Source organism: Sinocyclocheilus anshuiensis, unplaced genomic scaffold (assembly GCF_001515605.1).
Source record: "Sinocyclocheilus anshuiensis isolate Anshui unplaced genomic scaffold, SAMN03320099.WGS_v1.1 scaffold2649, whole genome shotgun sequence".
In the NCBI taxonomy this organism is placed as follows: Eukaryota; Metazoa; Chordata; class Actinopteri; order Cypriniformes; family Cyprinidae; genus Sinocyclocheilus; species Sinocyclocheilus anshuiensis.
In genome coordinates, this window is record NW_015552865.1 from 258,252 (window position 1) to 283,737 (window position 25,486).

Genomic DNA, 25,486 nt, shown 5'->3' on the forward strand with positions numbered 1-25,486 from the left:
GTGTGTGTGTGTGTGTGTGTGTGTGTGTGTGTGTGTGTGTGTGTGTGTGTGTGATTCAAAGACAAAAAGTGTTTTTGAAGCTTTAAAATAATAAAAGTTAATAATACAACTTTTTTTCCCCCTGTACATTAGAATGTGACTTGTTTAATTGTATTTAAAAAAAAAAAAAACTATCATACATTTTTACCTGTGTAACAAAAGTTCATATACCAAAAAATCCTTTCAGACTTATTTAGAACAAGAATTATTATACAAAATATAAATAAATCAATATAATAATTATTATAAACATATAAATTATATCATATTATATTTATTAAATATTATGATCGCTTATTTGTTTATATATTTATATTCAGTGTTACAATTTTTGGTATATTGTGTATATATATATATATATATATATATATATATATATATATATAATAAACATGCAATAACTTCCACATAAAATAAATGTTTTGCAATAACATGTTAGTCCCAATATAACACATTTATACATTTTATTATTATTATTAATATTAATATTTTAGGGAAACCAGTTGCCAGTTGATATCTATAAAATCAAACTAGTTGAGAACAACGTTTGGAGACAAAGTAATTCACTTGTGAATGGAAGTCACTACAGAAACATGCCATTGATGTCAGAACAGATTGTCAAACTGTCAGATGTGAGGGAAGCTCGGCCAATACACCAGCAGATTTTTCAATTAGCTTGCGGCCTTGAAAAAGGGAGGATTGAGTTTCTAAATGCCTCTGTTAGCACCAGAGATACTGCCGTTTTGTCAATGGGCTTGTCTGGGCATGCGGTGTGGCTAAAAAGCCATTGATTCTGCAATGCAATTACAACATTTGGGATGTAGTGATTTAAGAAATAAGGTGTAGCTCGATGCTCTCTATATTTAGGCCGACGCTTCTCCTCTCTAATTATTTGGGCAAATATTCTCAGAAAATTGGCTATAGTATGTTCGAATCTGTTTTGTTCAATAATTACGCAGCGTTTTTTGTCATTCTGTTCTCACAGTTAAGCCATTTGCTGCCCTGCTCAGCTTGACAGTAACAGATGTGACTATCAGTGTAAACAACAGCTGATACCAGTTGAGAAGTCGTTAGATATGGAAGAAGGATATTTGTTTCAAATTAGTTTGTCCACAAACCTCTTCTGGGTCTCCCAATGTCATCGGCACCAGATACAAGTAGCATATTTCTTGTGTTTTGCTCATTCGTTGACAGATGAAACCGCAGTATTTAGATGTTATAATTGCATTCACTTCATCTAATGATAGCAAACAGTGCATTGAGACACAGTACTTGATCTAAAGAACTACAATAAATGCACATTGCATATGGCTATTTATTAGACAAACGCAAGTTCTGACCTTTGCATATACCAGTCAAACATAATTATGCAAACGTGTATGCATAAGCACATGGCTCAGAGCAGTGCATAGTCACATTAATTTCATACAAAGCTGCCGCCTATGATTAGGTGCCCTTCACCTAGACCGTGTGTTTAATAAATCTTATTTTAAATTTCTTCTGACATGCACATGTTAGGAGAAGCAACAGCTGTAACCTTTGGTCCTCTTTTCAAGAACTCCTCAGAGGTTTGGACACAAAGAAAAGAGATCCTTCACAATCCTCTTTCTGTCCCTCATTTCAGTGTAGAATATTAAATAAATCTTTGTTGAAGAAATCAGCAGGGTGACTTGAACCATTTCAATGACATTTACAAATAATTCAGCGATGCCAAGGTTTGGTGTTGGGTCAAATGCAGCATTATAAACAAGATTTTTTTCAATCCTGACAAATGGTTTTCTTTAACATTAACAGAAATGATAATTTTACAGCTGTTGGTTTAGCTACAGAAAAGAAAAGCCTTGAAAATGTCTTTGTGTCATGCAGAGTAATGTCAGTCAGAATGCTTCAGCAATATTTTGATTCTTCATTACTTGGCGTGCACACGTCCATCTGTACTTGTCACATTCGATGCCATGTGAGTTAGCTTCTTCTCTGTTGAGTAATGCATTAAGTTATTGGCCCTGACAGAATTTGTATACATATATTTTAGCACATCCCTGGCTGAAAACATCAACATGTGCTGCAAATATACTGTATCAGCGTAACAGATCTTCTTATAGGCGGTTCATGTTTTCATGGTGATGTAAATATATGAAAAAGTATTTTGCTTTACCCACTGAGAATAGACCTACGATACTTTAAAAATATATATTATTACCTTTTTTTAATATTTATTTGGATATTTATCTGGAAATTTCTTGAATACTTGAAACTGCTGTTAGATACCTGCAAAAACTCAAAGCTGTCTTTGCTTCATCATTCTTTTTTATTTGTATTTAATTTGCTACTACCTTGAAGAAAATGTGAAGACTATAGTCAATTTTAATTGATTTTTTTTATTATTTATATTAATAATTAACTTTACAAATAAAAAGCTTTGTTCAGTAGCATATTTGTTTTTGCAGTGGTACCAAGAATTATACAATTATGCTGGTATTGGTGACGACTATTGAATGAATATTTTTCTTTTTATTTATTTTCTTTTATTTATTTTTATTTATTTATTTAATATTGTTGTTTTGGTCTACAGCTATTTATTAATTGTACAGATGTGTGTGGTCCTTACCAAAGTCATGCACCCTCTGCAGACATGCAGGTGTGGGTATTTCCCATCCAATGCAATGTTCACTCAAGATAAGTCACCAGACATTGAAAAACAGAATGATGAAAACATTATTTTTATATTTTTAGTATCATATTTGCTCACTGAATGCCAGCATTGCGTGACCTGCCAGGCAGTAAGAGCTGCTTTACAGGAATTCATTCAGCCTGTCGCTATTCCTCTGACCTGCAAAATTATTGTATGAAGAGCAAGACCACTAGCTACCCAGAGGCATTACTATGCATATTAATCTATCTATAGCTCTACATTAGGATGCAATATTTACATTCCAGTATTTTATTTTAAGATTTGCATCTATGTTCCTGAATTAGTTTTCATGCATGATTTGATTTCATTGATAAATGCTTGAGAAAGGCATTTGAAATGATGACATAATGCTTATTTAAGTTAAATCTAAGGCAAAATTGATCCATTATAGGAGACATTCAGCGTTATGTAAGTCTACCTCAACGCAACTGTAAAAACATTGAAAAGAAATTCACACACTTATTTTATTTGTAAACTAGTTGGTTTCTATTATGTAAGAAAATATTATCTAAAACATGCTGTATGAAAAATTATGGTTCAAGCTTAATTTTTTAGATATTCTCAATAAATGTTACTAGCCAATATCAAGGTGGACGATGATTGACCTGCAGTTTGTTTGATTTAGAAAGAGCCTCTCATTTGTTTATTGTTTTGACTGATATTTTGTTGTCCTCTACGCAGATGAATTTATGATTCCTTTTAATGGAGCCATACCACTGGTATTATGTCTGCAGAGAGTGTGCTTAAAAGCCAGAGTATGTTCACAATAGCCAAGTTAATAAACATGTATAAATTACATTCTTGGTGGTGCAAGCCACCATCCATTATGTTATGTCTGACATTAGCTTAATGTATTCCGAGCATCACCAGCGATCCATTTTATGGTGATTTCTTAAGTTTCACATCACGCCTGATTTGTGTCTCTGTTGTTCGGTGTAGCCTGTGTACGAATTCTCAACACGATTCAGCCAAGGAGACCCTTAAGGGGTTAGTTCAACCTTAATCATAATTTACTCACTCTCATGTCCTCATTTTTTCCCTCAGAACTCAGAAGATGACATTTTGAAGGGCCTAAATCTATTGGGTTGTTTTGAATTATTCATAAACACAGTAAAAGTAAAAGTAAAAGTAGTCCATATGAATTGTGTATTGCACGCTTTCTAAAGTTATACTGTGTGACACTGAAATTGAAGCTGAAAATCTGATCACTATGACCAGCTCATTGAGTCGAAAGCTAAGGTCAAGAATCAGAATCATTCCAAACAGTTTTGTGAAGCGAATCAGATGATCCAACTCAAAATAATGATTCATTCACAAGTCAGATGTCTCTCATGAACTCTAGTGAACATGCCAAAGAGAGCTAAAGCAGATGTCAATGCCACGATATTCTTCAGAAATTCACTTTTTGAATTCCACCAAAAAAACAAAGTTAATGTGGGTTTGGAGAGACATGAGGGTGAGTAAATAAAGCAGAAAATTATACTTGAAGTGAACTATTCCTTTAAGAGACTCTCATCTCATTGGGATTCCTGTAAATTAGTCTGTAAAAGTCTGGTAGTTGTTGACCAGCTTGTTGCTGCTTTCCACGCACAACTTATTTCAGAATGGACCGCGCTCATCCCCGCGGTCTTGAGTGTACCACCTGTGGCTGTGTAAGAGAGAGCTTGGTAGGGGATGGATTTAGTCTGGTATGATGGAGCATGTTATAATCTGTCAGAGGTGAGCTCAGAAGCAGCAGGGGTTTTGGGGAATTGTGTACTTCAATGCCTGAATGGGATTAATGTTTCTGTCTCCTCCTACAGATTCCCCAGGTGAGTTATGCCTCCACGGCTCCTGAGCTGAGTGACAACACCCGCTATGACTTCTTCTCCCGCGTGGTACCGCCGGACACCTATCAGGCACAGGCTATGGTAGATATTGTCAGGGCCATGCGCTGGAATTACGTCTCCACGGTGGCATCGGAAGGGAATTACGGAGAGAGTGGCGTGGACGCCTTCATCCAGAAATCTCGGGAAGAGGGTAAGAGTGTGTTTTCATTCAGTTTGGGAATAGTTTTTAAATTTGATAGTCTCACTTAGTCCAAATTGCATCATGCAGCACTGTGTGGTCTTCATTGTAGCTTATTATGGCCAAGAACTACCCACTCAGACAGGAAGAGAGGGTCTGACAGGAAAAAAGCGACCAACCACAGTATTTGCATATTTGCACTGGTATTCCCTTGTGAATGTATGTGCAGTTTTATTGAATGTGCAGTGTACTTCAATTCTTAAAAGTATATATTTAAAAAAAATGGTAATGGTAATGGTAAAGATAATATTAATGAAATACAAATAAATATATTTTAAATGTACTAAATTGTGTTTTTTTGCATTAGAGTTGTGTATTTGCAAATATATTTAAATACAGGACATAAAGGTTTCAACAGAAAATAAAGTTTACCATAAATGCTGGTCAGTATATTTGTCAGTTTAAACATAATAAATAAATAAATAATAGAAATAATTTTGAATTTACAGACGTACTTAAGTCCTACTTAAATGACTCAAAAAACACACACACACAAAAAACAAAAAACAAAAAAACAAAATGGTTTTACAATGGTTTCCTTTTTGTTTTTCTTCTCCACAGTTTTCAGCAATTAACTGAAACTCAAACTTAATGTACAGTCCCCATCCGATTTTGCATAATAAATTGCAATGGACTTCTTTCTGGCATCTGTTAATGCGTCTGTATTGCATATTGCTATTTATCTCTTTTCCTTTCTTCCTCTATCAAATTTTAGTTTATGACATTTTACCCTACAGCCTTAACACTATTCTGTTGCCTTGAAAGGACTGATATTTGTTTCTGCAAATGCAGATCTAGTTGTTTTGTGAAATGAATCCCATACTTTAAGCTTATCAAAAGCAGCAATATTTTCCAGAGCATTTCCTTCCCAACTGCATTTCCTTCCTGAGAAATGAAACTTCAAGTGTACTCCAGGGGAAAGTGGTCTTGCGATTTGTGCGAAAGAATACTGAGTTCAACCATTGATTTCCTTCTAAATTTTTTCCCGAGTTTCCAAGTCTGTTGTTGTCACTAGTGCTTCAGGTTAAGCTTAGCTGACAGGCTGGAACCAACAGAGGGACCCAGGTTTTTGTCACTGGGAAATATCTACAGAACGTTTGCACTGCACATAGATCAGGGAAACAGATTTTAATGCAGTCAGTATAATTTGTTAAAAATTTAGATGCTACATTAAATATTTAATATAGAGTTTGTCATTCATCACATTGTACAGTTATTTGGATCTTAAAAAGTTTTCATAACCCTCAAGCACTGGTGAATGCAAACAGATAGAAGCTAAAATTGTTCTAGTCAAGTTATATGACTAGTCTTTGTGAGAATACTCAAAACTGCCTAGAGGAAGTTCTTGGGGAGATCATACTCCTCATACTTGAGGAGTCATACTCCTTTCTTTTCTCTAACAGTGTCCTCCTCACGTGTCCATGCTTTCTCCTATGTATTGAGGCTATCAACACATGTTCTTCTCCAATATTCTATCCTGAGATCTGGCCCTTCCTCATGAATGGAGAATCAGGGTGCTTTCCCACTCTGCTCCAAAAGCTCAAGTTTGTTTGCTTGGTTTGAAATATAACTCTTGAAAAGTAAATCTGAGGTGTGGTTCTTGTGAACTCACAGTTCAGAGTTGGAATAAATTGTGGAAGTGAACAACAGTTGATGAAGTATAATTGCCAACTTTGCATGCTTCCAGTCACACTTACTGTAGAAAATTTCTTTTCAGGCTCCATTGTAGAAAAATCCCACTTCCCTTTTAACAGGAACAACGGGGCTCAAAATACACCCTGGCTTAAAAACATGTGGCCAAATACTTTTTGCATGATTGTAGATGGGCAGTGCGTAATGGATTAACTCATTAGTGCATTTGTTAGTTAAATAAGTGATCCAGAAAATCTTTGTTCTTAGAACTGCTCTACTGCTTGAGAATGGAGAGCAAGTTTCATGTGAATGTATCAAATTGCGTTCACCAATAGGAAAGACAATACATTTGGAAGTGAGGGAACATTTAAAAACCATGAAATGAAAAATGGGCTTGCATTTATATAATGTTGAATTAATAAGAAACTGTTCTGTTTGGAATGTAATTGTGGAAGTCATGTTCATCAAAAGAAGAGCTGAGAAAAGTAGTCAATAGTTCATTTTCCAAAGGTCATATTTACTTTTGCTGATAGAAAAGTCATATATAATTCATACCATGAGTTTCAGAAATTTAGCTATTTATAATTTGTAGATTAAAATAATTTCCCCCACCTCAGCATTAAGTGCACAGACAGCTATAAAATATATGGAGTAAACACTGAGACTCTGTAGTAGAGCATTGGTTTGTTTGAGTAGTCAGGAAAAATTATTTATTTATTGAGAGTTAAGATATATAGTTATTACTGAATGGATGATATGTTTGAATTTTTTCAGACATATCCACATTTCTTTAATTGTTATATTGCGGTTACATTTGATGCTGCTAAAAATGCAGCTTTAAAGGATTAGTTCACTTCCAGAATAAACATTTCCTGATAATTGACTAATCTCCATGCCATCCAAGATGTTCATGTCTTTCTTTCTTCAGTCACAAAGAAATTAAGGTTTTTGAGGAAAACATTCCAGGATGCAGGATTTTACTCCATATAATGGACTTAAATGGTGGCCAATGGACTGAAGGTCCAAATTGCAGTTTCAGTGCAGCTTCAAAGAGCTCTACACGATCCTAGCCGAGGAATATTATAACAAGATATAACAAATCTAGCTGTAATATGCTAGTATAAAGTACTTCAGAAGAAAAATGCTAATAGCACCTCCAAGATTTGTTGTAACTCATTGCTGGTGGTTGGATATGGACAGAAGGAATGGTGACAGTTATGTGCATTTATTCATGCTTTATGTTTTTATTCATACACCATATAAAAAGGCCCCATTATGTAACTTTGGCTATCCAGACCACTCCCACGTGGCGTGAGACTTGATGGCCGTGATATGAATAACCATGAGCATCACTGCAGTGCCATGCCGTCTCCTTATAGCTTCATGGGAGTGTTTGCACATCTGTCCAGGGCGTAGAGAAAGAGCAAGTGCCAAGATGAAAGAAAAGGGACAACAGGGAATGAGAAAGAAAGGCAGAAACAAACAAACAAAGATAATTAATAGCTTAAGTCTTGGCTATGCGGGTCGATAGAATGTCTCCCATGGTGCTTTGCTCACATATATCTCCATTCTGTCTCTGGACCAGAGTAATACAGTATATGAGCAGGATGTCTAACTGAATAATCCTATTATATTTTGCCCATCACTTAGGAATTCAGTTTTTTTAATTACCAACAAAAGTATTTTCAATCATATTAGTTGCCTTTATTCCAAAGATTGATCCCTAAGTGTAGGATCTTCAATTCCAAAGTGTAGGATCCCAAAATCTGAGATCATTTGTTGAAAATGTTTTTATTTATTTGTTTGTTTGTTTTTATGCAAAATCATTTCAGAAAATTTCCTTTTACATCATAATGTGTTTTTTTATTTAGAATTGTAAAAAGAATCTTCAAAAGTTCTTTATTTCCAAGCTTAAACAGAAGAAACCCTGTTTTTTTTTTTTTTTGCTTTTGTTTTTTTTACATGGTCTCAGACTTTCGGGCCCCACTGTAGATGTTTATTAATTAAAATATGTTTGCGTAGCATTGCCTGTTTGGAGTAATTCCTTCATAATTCATGGCAACAAATGAATAAATTAAGCAGATGAGACAGAGCAGTGGAGAGCGAAGGGACTAAGCGTTGGTATCCTGCACCTGGTAGAATTTCTGCTTATGCATGATAGGCTGATAAATAATGCTTACTTATTGTAATAAAATATGTGATGTACACAGAATTCTCTCAGATATTCATAGCTGGCTGGAGTGAAATGGGGACAGATTCAGTGGGTAAAGTGCAGTCACATGTGTTGATCTCCTAAAATGAAGAGGCAATTTTTTTCAGCATTTTAGGTGTTCTTTTAGTTCAGTGTGAATTAATGTTCTATTTAATGGTTGCTGGATTGAAAACATATGGAATTCCATTTACCTCACACTATTAACACGCAACCAATACTATAATATATTTATATGTTTGTGTTAAAGGGATCCCTGGGTATTAAGACTTGTATGGCTTAATATAACGTAAATGATGTCTCTTCCTGAAATATGTAGTAGAAGACCCATTAAAGATTTATGTTATTTTAAAAATCACATCGTTTTATACATATTTTGGACTATGGGGGGCGCCATTATTCTGATGACGTAAAATGGTTGCACTCGGTGAGCTACCGCCGCTACCTGTTGCTAATTTTACCACAACCCAACTCGGAATAGACAACTCAGAAAATAAAATACTGTTATGATGACCACAGCTACTGAAAGAGCTTACAGGTGGAGACGGATAAGCATAGGCTTAAACCAAATGCTGTACCGTCGATTTTTTCCCCACATGGAGTCTAAACGCCCCGGATCTCGAGGAAAATCTGCCCTGAGAAACTCCTCTAGCGGCCGCATGATTAGCGTCGGCATGTTTACAGGGTGACATAGCGTTTCTCAGCCTTTGTAAGCTCTTTCAGTAGCTGTGGTCTACAAAAAGACTCAAAGGCATCAGGACTAAAGTGGAGTAAAAAAAGAAGGGTCTTTAGGAAGTTTTATTCGTCCAAAGGCATCTTCCCATTCTTTTCTCCTCTTCTTGTGAAGTCTTGCATTGCTTCTCTTGTTGCCCTTCGACTGAAAATTACAACCAAAAGTCACACAATGTGATATCGTATCAGTATTTTATTTTCTGAGTTGTGTTGCAGTAAAAAGCCAAAGACTATAGAAATAAGCGCCAGTAGCTCACCGAGTGCAACCATTTGACGTCATCGACACAGAATGTACTGTGCACATAAAATAATGGCGCCCCCCCCATAGTCCAAAAACCATGTCGATTTTTTTAAATAACATACATCTTTCATGGGGTTTCTACTATATATTTAAATAAGGGACATCATTTACGTTATATTAAGCTATACATGTCTTAATACCCGGGGATCCCTTTAAAGACACGGGTGAAAAAAGCTGTATCCAGATTGTTTAATGGTTTAAACCAATGAACACTGATATATTCAGTCTTTAATCATTTCCCATGATTCCATAACACTCTAGATCAGAGGTGACTAAATGCAGTCGAACAGCATGAGTGTCATACACTGATGAAAAGGATTCTGGCCTATTTAGACATAATTTACGTTATATTAAGCTATACATGTCTTAATACCCGGAGATCCCTTTAAGAATTTTATTTAAACATTTTTGACATTGCTACAAAAATAACTGCAGTAGTAGAGTAAGATGCATATTATTAATTATTAATAGTCACCTTTTTCTAACTATTGGTCAGCAAATCTTTTTTTATTACTGGCGATTATTTTTCTCACTCTTGTTGAAACATTTTTGAAATTGCTTCAAAAAATAATAAGTGCTGTAATAGAGTAAAATTATTATTGTTAATTATTATTAATAGTCATCTTTTTATTTTTTTATCTTTTTTTTTACACTCAATTATTTCTCTCCCCCCCCTCTCTCTCTCTCACACACACACACACACACACACACACACACACACACACTCTCTATATCTCTCTCTCTCTTTTTTTTTTGAGCAGAGGCACTGCCTCTCTATTCTCCTCAGAGAAAACACCCCTCATAAAGAGACCTGTTATATTGAGGGTCTGTAGGCTATGGATGTTTGATTACGGTGACCATACCCTAACCTTAGCCCATACATTTTAAATGATGGACATGAAGAGCCGCCTGTTTGACACATAATGTTTGATCGTCTTATGATTTGTTCGTCATTCCCTACAGACTCGAGCATACCTATGAAGCGTAAGACAAGGCTCTTCAATTCCAGGCCCGAAGGCATTCCCGACTTCATTTTGTGTGTGTGTGTGTGTGTGTGTGTCTGTGTTACTGCCCTGACCAACACATGGTTCAATTCAGTCCTGCCTCCAGGGAAAAAGCAGAAAAACACTATGTTTGTGAAACGCCTCACTGTTTTTCTCCTCTGTCTTTCATGGCGTTTTCAAACGAGGGCTTCGTGACATCTTAACCCTGTATCGATATCAGTTATTTGCTTGTAATGTCTCTAACCGAGTGTGTGTTATCTAATACCGCAGTAGGTTCGCGGTAATCAAATTGAACAAGTTTGCGTGCGATAAGTACTCTACCGCAAATGATCATCCGAGGCATTGAGGAAAACATGCTGCACCGGTTCTCTTTGTTGACTCTCCTTCAAGCAGAACCTCATTCGATATTTTCAACATCTTCTGGGTTCCAGTAATGGGCCAAATTTATAATGTGCCTGCTGCTGAGGGACCTTGAAGGGTTGAATTCTGAAATTAAGGAATAGATTTGGTGAGTTTTGAAAGGTGACTGCCACTAGCATACATCACCATGGAAAATGGTCGCCCAGTGGTACCGTGGAGTTGACTTGGGCCACCGCTGAGTGATGAGCAATCTTCAGCTGCAGCATGGCACAATAGCAAAGTTGTGTGTGTGTGTGTTCCTGCCCCGACCAACACATGATTCAATTCAGTCCTGCCTCGAGGGAAAAAGCTGAAAAACACTATGTCTGTGAAACGCCTCACTGTTTTTCTCCTCTGTCTTTCATGGCGTTTTCAAAGGAGGGCTTTGTGACATCTTAACCCTGTATCGATATCAGTTATTTGCTTGTAATGTCTGTAACCAAGTGTGTTATCTAATACCACAGTAGGTTCGCGATAATCAAATTGAACAAGTTTGTGTGCGATAAGAAGTCTACCGCAAAATATCATCTGAGGCATTGAGGGAAACATACTGCACCGGTTCTCTTTGTTGACTCTCCTTCAAGCAGAACCTCATTCGATATTTTCAACATCTTCTGGGTTCCAGTAATGGGCCAAATTTATAATGTGCCTGCTGCTGAGGGACCTTGAAGGGTTGAATTCTGAAATTAAGGAATAGATTTGGTGAGTTTTGAAAGGTGACTGCCACTAGCATACATCACCATGGAAAATGGTCGCCCAGTGGTACCGTGGAGTTGACTTGGGCCACCGCTGAGTGATGAGCAATCTTCAGCTGCAGCATGGCACAATAGCAAAGTAAACAGCCTACGCTGCTCTCAGCATACATAAATCTCCAATATTTGATAAATAAGATTTGCCTGCTGTAATTGATTCCATGTGGAGATCCAAATAGAAACCTCGGAGGCCCTGGTAAATCTAATCAAGTGGGAGGTTAGTCATATGGTGAGTTACCTAAGGCTTTGTAATAATGGATCAAAAATGATAACATTTATAATTACTGGAGACAAACATGTAGATTATTATATATAGCATACAAGATTCAGTCTGACGTTTTCTCTACTTTGTGATTCCTCTCCAACAGGCTTCTCTCAAAAACCGTGCATGCCTGATTCTGGGCGAGGTGCAAATGCAGTACAGATTTCTGTAGATAAAAGTGCCTTGCTAAAAGGGATTTTTGAAATGTATGTCTTAAGTTAGATATCCCAGTTGATGCTGTGGATTGCTAGGGTTCTTTATCATGTTGAAGTCTGTGGGAGTTCTTGAGGAATACATGACAGACATCCACTCACTCGTGAAAATGCGATGCTGTCGTCCCTTTTAAATCAAACATGGTAAACCCAGACAGAGGCATAAAGTCTCAAATCCAAAGCCAAAACTTTTGCTTCAAGAAAGAAGACAAACATTTGTTTTCCTCCATTGTGTGCTACTTCAGAAATGTGTAGAATAATGGATCAGCTTCCTTTTCACAAGTGAAAATAGAAATTGCAATAATATAAAACATTTATTACTGGAAATGTGCTATTTAAATAAATGGTTCATGAAGAAATTAATTTTTTTGTCATTTGCTCATTTTTAATGAGACTTTCAGTGAATGAGAACTTTCATTTCAGTCTGTTTCTCACACAAAGGCTTCAAAAGATTTTGAATATAGCGCACGACTCATATAGACCAATTTTATTATACCTTTAGGGTGATTTCCTGTCCTTGAAGCTTCAGTCCCTATTTATTATAATTGAATAGAACACAGTCACCAGAACATTGTTCCGAATTATTTTTTTGTTCCACAGAAGATAGACAGTCATACAGATTTCAAATGACATGAGGGAGAGTAAATGATGACAGAATATTTATGTTTTGGGTGAACTGTCCCTTTAATTGTTACTGAAGACAGGCTAAAATGGATGCTTTGTTAGTATCTTCTCTTTAGCTTTTTTTCACAATGTGTCTGGAAAGGATAATTGACTCTGCCACAAATCAGAGGATCAACTTCTGACATCCTGTCACTTTGGGCTCACTCAGGGCTTGACTCTGAATGTGTCATTGCTATTATTATTAGAACCTTCTCACAACATTAGGTCATGGCTCTTTTTTCATGTATATTTCCCTAAAGACCCTATAAAAATGGTTTGACATGCAGTTTTCCTGTCCTGTTGTATTTATGTTGGCAACAATAAGTTTACAAAATACATTTATTTTATTTAATTTTATCAATTGCCATCATGGAGAATTATTCCTTTTTTAGTCTTGATGGTGTAGTCATAGCATCTGCCAGCAGGGGCTAATTGGGTGATGTTAACCAGTCAAACCTTGACCCCTGGGTCTAATAAAGATTCCCATTCTAAAGAACATTTTATCTCTAATTACACTATCAAATTATTATTACTTCTACTTTATTGGAGGTTTCTTAATATACTGTACATGCCATTTGTTTCTATGGACACAGCAGACAGAAAGAGCGCCTTTCAAAAATCTGGATGTTGGTTCCAAAAAAGAAGTAAATAAAATAGAAACTGACCTACCCACACAAAGAACTCTTATAACTCAGTCAGTTCCTCCATCTTATCAGTACCCATCTGTTCTCAGATCACCCCTCCTGCTGTTCATTATTTTTGATTAAGCATCAAATATGACCACTCTGGAAATGCTTGTGCATATTTTGGTCAATTTGCACAAGACCTGCATAAAGGAATGCATCAAAACACCATTTGTTAATTTTACCATGCCATTTATTCCTATTAAAATAAATATGCTAAATTTGATTAACATAGAATTCTATTACAACAGCTTGAAGACCAGAATCGGACTGACACAGCAACCAATGGTGTGAGTTTGGGAAAGGGTGACCAGTGGCAAATGGAAGGGTTTGGGAAACCTGTTTGGAAGCAATAATTATTTTTTGCAGTTTTCATTTTCATCTGTCTGTCTGTATTTATTTTTGCAATTCTGTTTGGTAGTAGCCGCAATTTAACAAACGATTTACATTTTTGTAACTACTGTGAAATACATTAAAAACGAAAATAGTTGCATACACACCCACCCAAGTCACTGTGACTTTGTCCGCTACATAGCTGTCTCATTCAGTGACATGTGGAGTTCCTACCTTGAGGCCTTCAGTCATTCAAAATATCTCCTGACTCAGAGTAACATATGCACACAGCAGAGGGCTGCAACTGACTGCAAGACTCCCGCCGTTAGGAAGCCTCTCCATATGGCATCTTTGAGGGTTCTCTTTTCTGTCTAATTAACGCCTTTGATGCAAATCAGTGTTCCTCTCTCAGCGAGGACAGGTCAAACGCTTTTGAAAACGCCCTCTCCTTGGAACGGCAACCATCGATTTGTGTGGAAGTTTACAAGGGCTCTGTGTTTTCTCGGAAAGGATGTGAGAAGTTTAATGAGCTTATTATTATGCAATTTTTTTGCAGTTATTCTGCATATGACTATTTGCTGATATGACAGGAGGTTAATTCAAGGCATCTGTGAAAGGAAGATAGATATGTAACTGTTGGAGTTTTCAAAGATGCGACTTTCTACAACAAAAGATTACAACAAAAGAGTTAGGGCATTTGTTAAACATACAGTAAAGTACATGATAACAAAACAAAAAACTGATAATGAGAACTGATGCAATTTAAGGACCCAGCAGAGCAAAACTTTAACACATTGGGGTTCCAAAGCTAAACAATGAAGTTTCTCTGTAGAACATCCAGATTTTTCTACCGTTAAGATGGAAAACACATCATATTCATTTGATTTTCCTTTTTTGCTATTCAGGACTCATTGAAGGTACTAGTTGTAAAGTGGGATTTTGGAGGTGAGAGAAGCCAGATGCCAGAGAAGAGAGAATTCAGATGCCCGAGGCAAGATATGACATGACCAAAACAGCATAATTACCAATGATGGCATCCTTTTATGTTTTTTACAGAGAGGGAAACAACAACATATATAAAACATATTTACATATTTGGCAATGCTTTTATTCACAGCAAATTGCATTGCATTTAGAATTTTTTTTCATCAGTTTTATGCGTTCTCATCGTGCTTTACTGTTTGAGCTACACAGGGTTTTTGATCAGTCAAAAAATGAAATACATATTTAGATATATATATACATATATCATGCATGCATCAGATATATGTAACTTTTATTGGGTTCTACTACAGGAAAGCATATACTTAGTATAATATTTTTTTGTTTTTTCTTGTTCTAGCTATTGATCTCAGTCGACCGTGCAGAGAAAACGATAAGGATAAAGCAAGCCACTTGACTTCAACGTAGTGTATAAACACTGTGGCTCTGTGGTTTAAAACAATTTAAAACATTGTTCTGTTCGAGTGCACTGTAAAAAATGTTTTGTCAGGTAACCTAAAAATGTGCTTCGTGTGGTAACTGGATTTATTCAAGTCAAACATATGATTTAATATATCTGAATAGACCCGAATACAATAGGTCACGCCAACAAAAGTCATTTCTAAAGGTCAGATGAGGTAGAAATAGCTCCTTATGATAACAGTTGCCTATTTTTACAGCATATATTTGAGCTGCCAAACATAGCAACGTCTCCCTCAACCAGTGCCATGAGTTTGGACAGGACTACTCATAATAAGCTGTTCAGTGGGGAATCTTTCAAAGTGTGATTCCATATTTTGCAACTAATAATAATGCCACCTTTTCTCTTTTTTTTCTCTCTGCAGGAAGTGTGTGTATCTCACAGTCTGTGAAAATCCCCCGTGAGCCGAAACCAGGGGAGTTTGATAAGATAATTCAGAGACTGGGAGAAAATCCGAATGCAAGGGTTGTTATTATATTTGCAAACGAGGATGATATAAGGTGAGTATATTTTGTTGTTTTTAAATTGGCATCTATTATCATTTTTTTTTTTGGAAATCATAAGTTCTTTTATTGTAGCTATATGATAAAACAGTTAAACTCATTTCTGCTATTAATTAATTTGTGCAGAGTTACAAAGTTTATAAAACAAACATTAAAATGGGTATTGCTTTCTAAAATAGCATCTGAAATACACAAGAAGGACTTTGCAGGGTGGTGAAAAACTCATTTCCCTGACCTCTATTATAACATGTTTAATTTGCCCCATGGGAATGTCTAAAACGCCCCAGCACTGAGCACCTGGAGTACCTAATCAGAACTATTAGAACCCAGCTGTTCTCAGGAAACTGACAAAAAGCCTTCACTTAAATGTGCTATTAGACATCCATTGAATAATAATCGTTTTAATTTGAAGGAATAATTATGGTCAAACTTTTTCAATTTGTTGCTTGCTTAAGCGTTCAGGATGACTGTTTAATCATGCTTCTCTAATTATTGTTTGTCAGCCGTTGTCCTTGAGTTTATGGCTTGTTTATCTATGTTCACATCGATGCACCTGTAATTCAGAAAGTATTGAAAAAAGTCTTCATAAACATGAATATGAAATCAAAATTGACCCTTTGTACTTTATACACATTCTTGGTTTTATTGTGCATGACATTCCAAAGATATCGTTCATCAGAATGTAATAACTTGTTTCCTATTCAACTAATGGCACCTTGACAATGCAGATTGTTGATTAATATTAATCAATATCCAAATAGCTATTTACACATTGTTTTCGGATTTTTTTGTTAGTTAATGCTTCATTTTGCAAGTAAAATGAGTTGTGAATGCTGTTTCATGTTTAATGTAGGTAAATAAATTGCAGCGAGGGCGTAGCTGCCAGAGATGTGGGCGAATTTTTATGCAGTTATTAAAAATATTGATAAGTTACTGGCATATAAGCCCATAAAATGCATTCCACGGCTTACGGATAGACACTGTGTGCAAAGACGCTTTAAGTCTGTTTCTGTTTAAAAGACAGAAAATGATTTTGTGTGCGCTGCCTGAAACATACTTTATTGAGCCATTATTATCTTGGGGAAATGCTTTTGCTGTCAGTTGTGCATGACTAATTTTGACATCAATTGCTACCGTGCCTGATGGAGAATGCTTAGAAATTTCAGCGCTGAGCAGTGTCAATACTGACCTTTCAATAACATATTGATTTGTAGTTACTGTAACTGGAGAATCACCAAAGCACTACAGAAAGTAGACAATAATTGCAAACAAGTAATTAGAGTTGATGTGACTCAGAGAGCAAAGCCTATATTCAACATTTTATGGAAACTGCCGCTCATCTTTTAACAGGCGGCTACTGCAGGCGGCAAAAAAAGCCAATCAGACGGGTCACTTCCTGTGGGTGGGGTCAGATAGCTGGGGCTCGAAGATATCGCCTGTGCTTCACCAGGAGGAAATGGCTGAGGGAGCTGTCACCATCCTACCCAAACGACAGAACATTAGAGGCAAGTGACAGATTAAATCCTCCGCTTGTCAGTGGTTGCTCTCATCCATTAGAGACCAGTTCTGAACCAGAGTGTGTGCTTAATGTTTTCTGACAACACTTTAGCTACTGGTGATGCATTTAATAAGCATAACAAGTTATGGTGCATGCATAGTGTTAAAGGAATAGTTCACTCAAAAACAAAAAAAAATCCTCTAAATACATGATTTTCTTTCTTCAGTGGAACACAAAAAGACGTCTTTGTAGTATCTTTATGACTTCCTGTGGGTGGGGTCAGATAGCTGGGGCTCGAAGATATCGCCTGTGCTTCACCAGGAGGAAATGGCTGAGGGAGCTGTCACCATCCTACCCAAACGACAGAACATTAGAGGCAAGTGACAGATTAAATCCTCCGCTTGTCAGTGGTTGCTCTCATCCATTAGAGACCAGTTCTGAACCAGAGTGTGTGCTTAATGTTTTCTGACAACACTTTAGCTACTGGTGATGCATTTAATAAGCATAACAAGTTATGGTGCATGCATAGTGTTAAAGGAATAGTTCACTCAAAAACAAAAAAAAATCCTCTAAATACATGATTTTCTTTCTTCAGTGGAACACAAAAAGACGTCTTTGTAGTATCTTTATGCAGACAAGTCTGTTAAATTCTTAAAAACGCACAGTTCCAAAAAAGCTCAGTATAAGTGGTCAGTGGGCCTTTATTCCAAGTCTTCCTAAGCCATGTAAAGGCTTTTTTTTGTTTTTACAAGTAAACTCTACAGACTATACGCTAACTTTTATTTTAGAGCCTGTGAAATCTGATTCCCCCCAAAACTGTTTGTCTATTCTATGTTGTATAATGTAAATCAATAAAAAAATAAAAATAAAACATTGCATTTTTTATTTTTTCTAAGTAATGTGCTGCACAATATCTTCGTGTAATAATAATGATAATAATAAAATTTATTTAAACATTACACATTATTATTATTATTATTAGGAATACAACAAAGATAAGTTTTTTTATTCAAACAGTATATTTGACAAAAATGCAATGTTTTGTTGTAAATTGTTAGATTTTGTATTATGTTAAATCTTGCAACATAGAAAAAAAAATAATAATAATTGAAAACATTATACATATTATTATTATTATTACTCTAAGAATTACATTTTACTATACAATAGTAATATATTATAGTGTAACTAATGCAATTTATGTACATTTCTTTGTTAAACCAGACTTTTATTTTGGAAGATTGTTGTGGAGTTTCAGTGTGCATTTGCCGATAGCTTTTATAAAATGAAACGGTCATGAAGTGAACTCTCAGAGCAGCTCTGGAGATGAAGTTCATGTGGAGTGTTTTCACATAGTGAAACAGAAGATGCTGAAAACACCATGAGCATCATGCATGCTTGAGAATATGTACACTCTTAAAAATAAATGTGCTTCAAAAGGTTCCTCAAGCGATGCCATAGAAGAACCATTTTTGGTTCCACAAAGAACCATTCAGTCAAAGGTTCTTTAAAGAACCACCTCTTTCTTACCTTTTTGTAATCTGAAGAACCTTCTTTCGCCACAAAGAACCTTTTGTCAAACAAAAAGGTTCTTCAGATGTTAAAGGTTCTTTATGGAACCATTTAGACAAAAAAGTTCTTCTATGGCATCGTGAAGCACCTTTATTTTTAAGAGTGTAGCGGATGAAACTGCACCGCTCGCTCACACAGAGACACACAGAACATGCAGATTTAGCCTAGATCTAGACGATCAGGTGAGTGGTGCTAAGTATCAATATTGTGCGTTTATTTTTTTTCTGATAAATACCAATTTATCGTCCAGTCCTATTTGTGTGTCTTACTTTTTTTTTTTTCAGTTCAGACTTTATGGTCCTTTTTGGAGCTTGACTGCTGTGGTAACTAACTATGAACTGTTCTTGAAAAATGTTCCTTTTGTGTTTCACAGAAAAAATATCAACTCATTTGAACTAACATCAGAATGAGCAAATGGTGACAGATTTTTCATTTTTGTGTGAACTATTCATAGCAAAATAGAACATTCTCGGTGAGACAATAATGATGTTAGATGCAAATGTTCCGTCAAATCATGTTGCTTTCTGAAGTTCATTGGCTGAGAGCTTTGACTCTGACAGAGCGCATTAAAGTGACACAGATCTCATCGATCTACCCTCAGGCTTTGATCGCTACTTCACCAGCCGCACACTCGAGAACAACCGGAGGAATATCTGGTTTGCGGAATACTGGGAGAACAATTTCAACTGCAAGCTCAGCCGCCATGCCTTGAAGAAGGGATCCGGCATTAAGAAATGCACAAGTAAGAATCTCTCCCTCTCCCTCTGGCAACACTCCATTTCACAGAGCTCCATAAAAGAGAGAAAGTGAGCAAAGGGAGAAGCCAAATCTATCGTAAAAGACTTGGCCTGCTGTTCTCAGATCGCCTGAAATGGGCTTTTGTTTACACCAGAGTCTGATTAGTCATACCACAGCAAAGCTGTTCTACGTCTGATGTTTTCTGATGCACAGCAGCAGCAGCATCCCTGCACTAAGCACACAGAACCAATACAATCCAGCCAATTGGATAAGAGATGATGATCTTTAATTGATTCGAGCCTTCTCTCAGGGGAAGAGCAGCCCATGGTGGCCCCGTCAGCTACAAGTACAGCCCTGGTCAGAGCCTGTCCTTTCGGCTGTGGAGAAAGGTTGACTCCTAGCAACACATTTCAGGTTTCATCCAATCAGTGCGGGTTGCGATCTTATGAGGAGGGATTTCAACAGGCAGACCTTCTCGAGGGTGGCTACGGTAGCACGTCTAATTCTCAGCATATAGCCTACCAAGCATTACAGTGCTTACTGCACTGCACCAGTAAGCAGGGCAGGATATTAACCTCGCACTTCAGTATCGGTGCGGTGACCTCCTACAGAGGGTGGAAGTCAGATTATTTGCAACTGTAGCAAAGGGGGCTCACTGAAACGTTGCAGTGCTCTAAATGTCACCGTGCATAATCCCTGTCAGTGGGCTCACTTGTAATGGCTGGCCTTTTGCGTGCTGCAAGAAGTGTCTGGCCTGAAACAAAATCCATTGCTCCGCCACAACATAATGAATCACTTTTTCTTTATGCTAATTGCTGCGCCCACGAGAAAATTCATCATTGTTACCTCACATTCTTGAATAGCCATTGGTGATTAAATGCAGTGCTTCTTTTCACTTGATTAAAAAATATGGTAGGGTGTTTTTTGCGTGTGTGAATGAGATGCAAAACATGCCACTCAGGACAGCTTTTACTTTCTTTTATGGTAGTTTTGCGGTCGATATATTTCCTACGTGCTTTTGCTACACCCAAGGGCTCACATCTGAATTTTTGGCAGCTTAATCTTTTAAAAATGACATCAAATGAAAAGTTAATTTACAACAAAATATTGCATTTTATTTATTTACTTATTTATTTGTCAAATAAAGGTGTCGCATAACAAATTTTGTATATTGTTAAAATTATAATAACAATCATAGTAATTATTATTGTTATTATGCATTTAATCATAAGTTATGATGCATGCATAGTGTTAAAGGAATAGTTACTACTATCCTCATGCATCACTTTCCAATATATTTTTATAATTATTATGATTATTGTAAGACTTTATAATTAAATTATTTTCATGTAATTAACCTTTTTTTTTTAAATCAAACTTATTGATGTTTTTAGCAGCGACATAGTAGGGGTATTCGATTCCAGGTTTTTCGGAGTCGACCCCCACCGAAGGAGTCGATGGAATCGTTTACATCTACTTTACATCAAAACAGGGACAGGAATAACACAAGATTGCAGTCTTTGTTACACACTTCATTTATTTTTTAATTGGACTAATTTGGGCAGTCACGCTAAACGTGTGTTGTTTAGTAAGGCGAATTTAAGGCATTGCCGACTCCTACGGTATATAAAACATTTTTATAAAATCTATAAAACATGTAATAGGCAGAAAAATGTACAGTGCAATAATTACATAAATACAGAAATATTGTATGTTTTTGTGTATATGTAAGTAAATATACATTATGTAAAGTACAAATACTCATGAGACCCAATGAGATATAATAATTAAAAAACAAAGGATAAAAACACATTATGTAACTATTTACAAGTAAGCTAATTAAACAATAATAAACTGTAAATTACAGTGACAATGAATGCAGAACTCACAATTTATATATAGACTATTAATGTACTATGTAGAGACTACAATTTATGAACTATAAATTAACTACAAACTTATGGGTTGCAAATGATTCAGAAGTACTTTAGTATTTTTATTTATTTATTGATTTAGTCATTTATCAGACGCTTTTATCTAAAGCGACTTACAAATGAGGACAACAGAAGCAATCAATTATTACTGTAAACTTTTTATTATTATTATTATTATTAATACTCTAAGAGGTAAGTTTTTCTTTATGCTAATTGCTGCACCCACAAGAAAATGCATAATTTTTATCTCACATTCTTGAATAGCTATATTGGTGATTAAATGATGGTGATGGTAATTTAATTAAATTTGCTTGATTTAAAACAACAACAACAACAACAAAATATGTAGGGTATTTTTGTATGCACAACTCAGCACAGCCTTTTCTTTCTTTTATGGTAGTTTTGCATTCAAATGTATTTCTAGCTTGCTTTTGCTACACCCAAGGGGTTCACATTTGAAAACAGGAGGCATGATAGTGTATGTGAGCAGAACTGCACATATACTGACATCAGGCTTGATTATTCATGTAAAGAACAATTCGGCATTTGCCATGCACATTATAGCAGATTTATAATGCCACATGGGAAATGAAAATGGTGTTAGACTGTTTGCACAGCTTTATCAGTTCATGAAAACGACCACACATTGAAATACAATGCAGTTTTAACTGGGTTGCATCCTCTAACAGCTTTGTCTGAAAGGGAGGATGTAATATTTGTCTGAAAGCACTGATTCAGAACTGGAGGCCACTACGACTGTGGCTTGCTGAACCTTTATCATTCGCTGTGGAATCTGGAGTTAGCATAGCGACAGTCTCGCGGGTCTGGGTGTTTTCAATGCTGTAATAACTGCTGACCGAGATTAACAGTCAAGATCTGCATGTATTTTCCATTAAGGTTTAGCTTGCATGGTTGGATTGTTATGATTAGACAAGTTGTTTTGTAGTCTCCAAGCAAGCATGTCATAATTATTCGCACGCAATGATATTGTGTAGTGAAAATGCTAAATGTAAGTTTTCAATGTCTCCTAGCATGCCGTGCATGCTGTCCATAGAAGACCCGTGCTTTCTGAGAAAATTCTGTCTGTTTTGCACATTGTCATTGGCACAGTGAGGCGTTGTTGTTTTTTAGTCATCTAGACAGACTACAGTGTAAATATAGCCTTAGAGGGACAATGCTAATGCATGAGTCAACAGGCACCCACAGATTTGCCCAAATTCCAGCTGACATTTTCGATAATGACTAATGTGATGGAGGATCTGTGAAACATATTTAGGGTATGAATCAAAGCTGATTCTGTGACATCAGTGCCTTTCATCCCTTTCAATAGCTGTGAGCTGGGTTTTACATACAATATGCAAACTATTATATGCAGTATTTCATACCAGTTGCACCTCACTCTGCTATTTATTTATTTATAAAGGTCTATGAAACATCAAATTAGCTTACCAATATATGATGTACGTTTTGTCCTTGTAAACATTACGTACTAAACAATGAGACCAGGCAGATACATATATATATATATATATATATATATGTATCTGCCTGGTCTCATTGTTTAGTACGTAATGTTTACAAGCACAAAACGTACATTTTTGTACATTTTGACTGATGCTGATGTAATATTTACAAATCTTTTATATCATTAAGATATGTGCATCAATGCATTTAAAAAAATATATAATTTTATGGATAAACGATTAAGATTTTTAGACCCCTTAATCTAACCCCAACCATAAACATACCTTTTTTTAGCGAAAATTAAAAATAATTCAAACTTAATAGACCGAAACATGCAGGGAAATTATGTTTAGTAACAATATAGCATTAAAAATACTTTTTTGAGTCACTATTTCCACTCCTACCTCTAAACCTAACCATAACCATTTCTTAAAAATATGTACAGCATAACAGACAGACAAGTGCAATCACAATAATTTATTTATAGCAAAAATGTCAAAAGCGGTACCAAAAGTAGTCCAAATGATGATGCGTTGCAGTTGCAGTCCTCTCTGATGGAATACAGGTGCATCTCAATAAATTAGAATGTCGTGGAAAAGTTCATTTATTTCAGTAATTCAACTCAAATTGTGAAACTTGTGTATTAAATAAATTCAATGCACACAGACTGAAGTAGTTTAAGTCTTTGGTTCTTTTAATTGTGATGATTTTGGCTCACATTTAACAAAAACCCACCAATTCACTATCTCAACAAATTAAAATATGGTGACATGCCAATCAGCTAATCAACTCAAAACACCTGCAAAGGTTTCCTGAGCCTTCAAAATGGTCTCTCAGTTTGGTTCACTAGGCTACACAATCATGGGGAAGACTGCTGATCTGACAGTTGTCCAGAAGACAATCATTGACACCCTTCACAAGGAGGGTAAGCCACAAACATTCATTGCCAAAGAAGCTGGCTGTTCACAGAGTGCTGTATCCAAGCATGTTAACAGAAAGTTGAGTGGAAGGAAAAAGTGTAGAAGAAAAGATGCACAGAACTTTTCCATGACATTCTAATTTATTGAGATGCACATGTACAATAGTTTTGTGTGAGGTGAAGCAGAATTTAATTTGTTATTTGCTGAAAATATTATGCAGATTATTATCCCGATCCACTCCGTGAAGGAACGCATTTCTCATTCAAACACACCTGACCAGAAACACGGCATGTCAGAATCTGTGATAAAGCAGATGAGAGCCATTGAGCATTCGATTTTACTGCCATAAAATCTGCTGTAAAGCTTCTTGAAGCTGCAGTTTTTGAATTTGTAACGAGGGTGTTAGTGTGGGTATTGCTGCTCAGGATAGAGATGAAGATCGCTAAATAAAGGCTTGAGTTCTGTTTCATTCCTCCTGTCCGCCAGAGGCGGTGCTTAAGCACTAGTGGATTATAGCAGCGCCAGCTCGATAGTTCGAGATGATTTGATTTGGAGAGGTTTTTTGCTTATTGGCCATATTTTGCTGATATATCGATAACACTTATTGCTTCTCGGTACTAAACGTTGGCTAGTGTTACCGAGCAATTTACTGACGGTTCCCCACTGAGTTTATTGTTGTGTGTTCAGATTGGTGAACAGTGCTTCTCGGTGCTATCCGGTGGCCAGCGTGGGTTTTTTTTCTTTCTATAGCCTTCCTCACTAACTTCATCTCTTACAAACAAATCTGTCAAACACTTTGTGCCTCTCGGTGCTATCCGGTGGCTAGTGTTTTTTCTAAGCTGATACACTGACAGTTCCCCGTTAACTTTATTACTCTATACGGATTTTCCCATGTTGGTATAGTGACGGTCCTCTGCTATTTATCACTTTTACATACAAATTCTGTAAAACATCTTGTGCTTCTCGGAGCTATCCGGAAGCTAGTGTTTCGCCACGCTGATACGTTGGTGGTTCCCCACCAACCTTATCACTTAAATAAGGATTTTGTGAAACACTTCGTGCTTCTCTGTGCTATCTGGTGGCTAGTGTTTTTCCATGCTGATAGGTTGATTGTTCCCTGCTATTTTCTAGGCAGATTTTGTGATACATTGTGCTCCCCAGTGCAATCCGACGGCCAGTTGTCAAGTGTATACTTGATTCATATACTTAATACTTAACAGTGTATACTGTTATTGCGGTGATCATGGCCCACAGTTCTATTGCTGCTGGATTCCCATTAAAGGTCAAGTCAAGTCAAGTCACCTTTATTTATGTAGCGCTTTTAACAATACAGATTGTGTCAAAGCAACTGAACAGCATTAATTAGGAAAATAGTGTGTCAATAATGCAAAATGACAATAGTAAACACATTTTTC

The 25,486-nt window shown here is 36.2% G+C and overlaps 1 protein-coding gene across 1 annotated transcript in view; it reads left to right on the top strand.

Annotated features, from left to right (window-relative positions):
• The window catches only part of LOC107668159 (metabotropic glutamate receptor 4-like), a gene marked incomplete at its 3' end in the record, with an annotated part of 130,521 nt that overhangs the window by 89,072 nt on the left and 15,963 nt on the right, over positions 1-25,486 (top strand). Inside the window, exons 3-6 of the mRNA XM_016459955.1 lie at positions 4,534-4,750; positions 15,807-15,942; positions 17,296-17,450; positions 19,617-19,757. Coding sequence (XP_016315441.1) covers positions 4,534-4,750; positions 15,807-15,942; positions 17,296-17,450; positions 19,617-19,757 — 649 coding nt within the window. The remainder of the gene's footprint in view (positions 1-4,533; positions 4,751-15,806; positions 15,943-17,295; positions 17,451-19,616; positions 19,758-25,486) is intronic.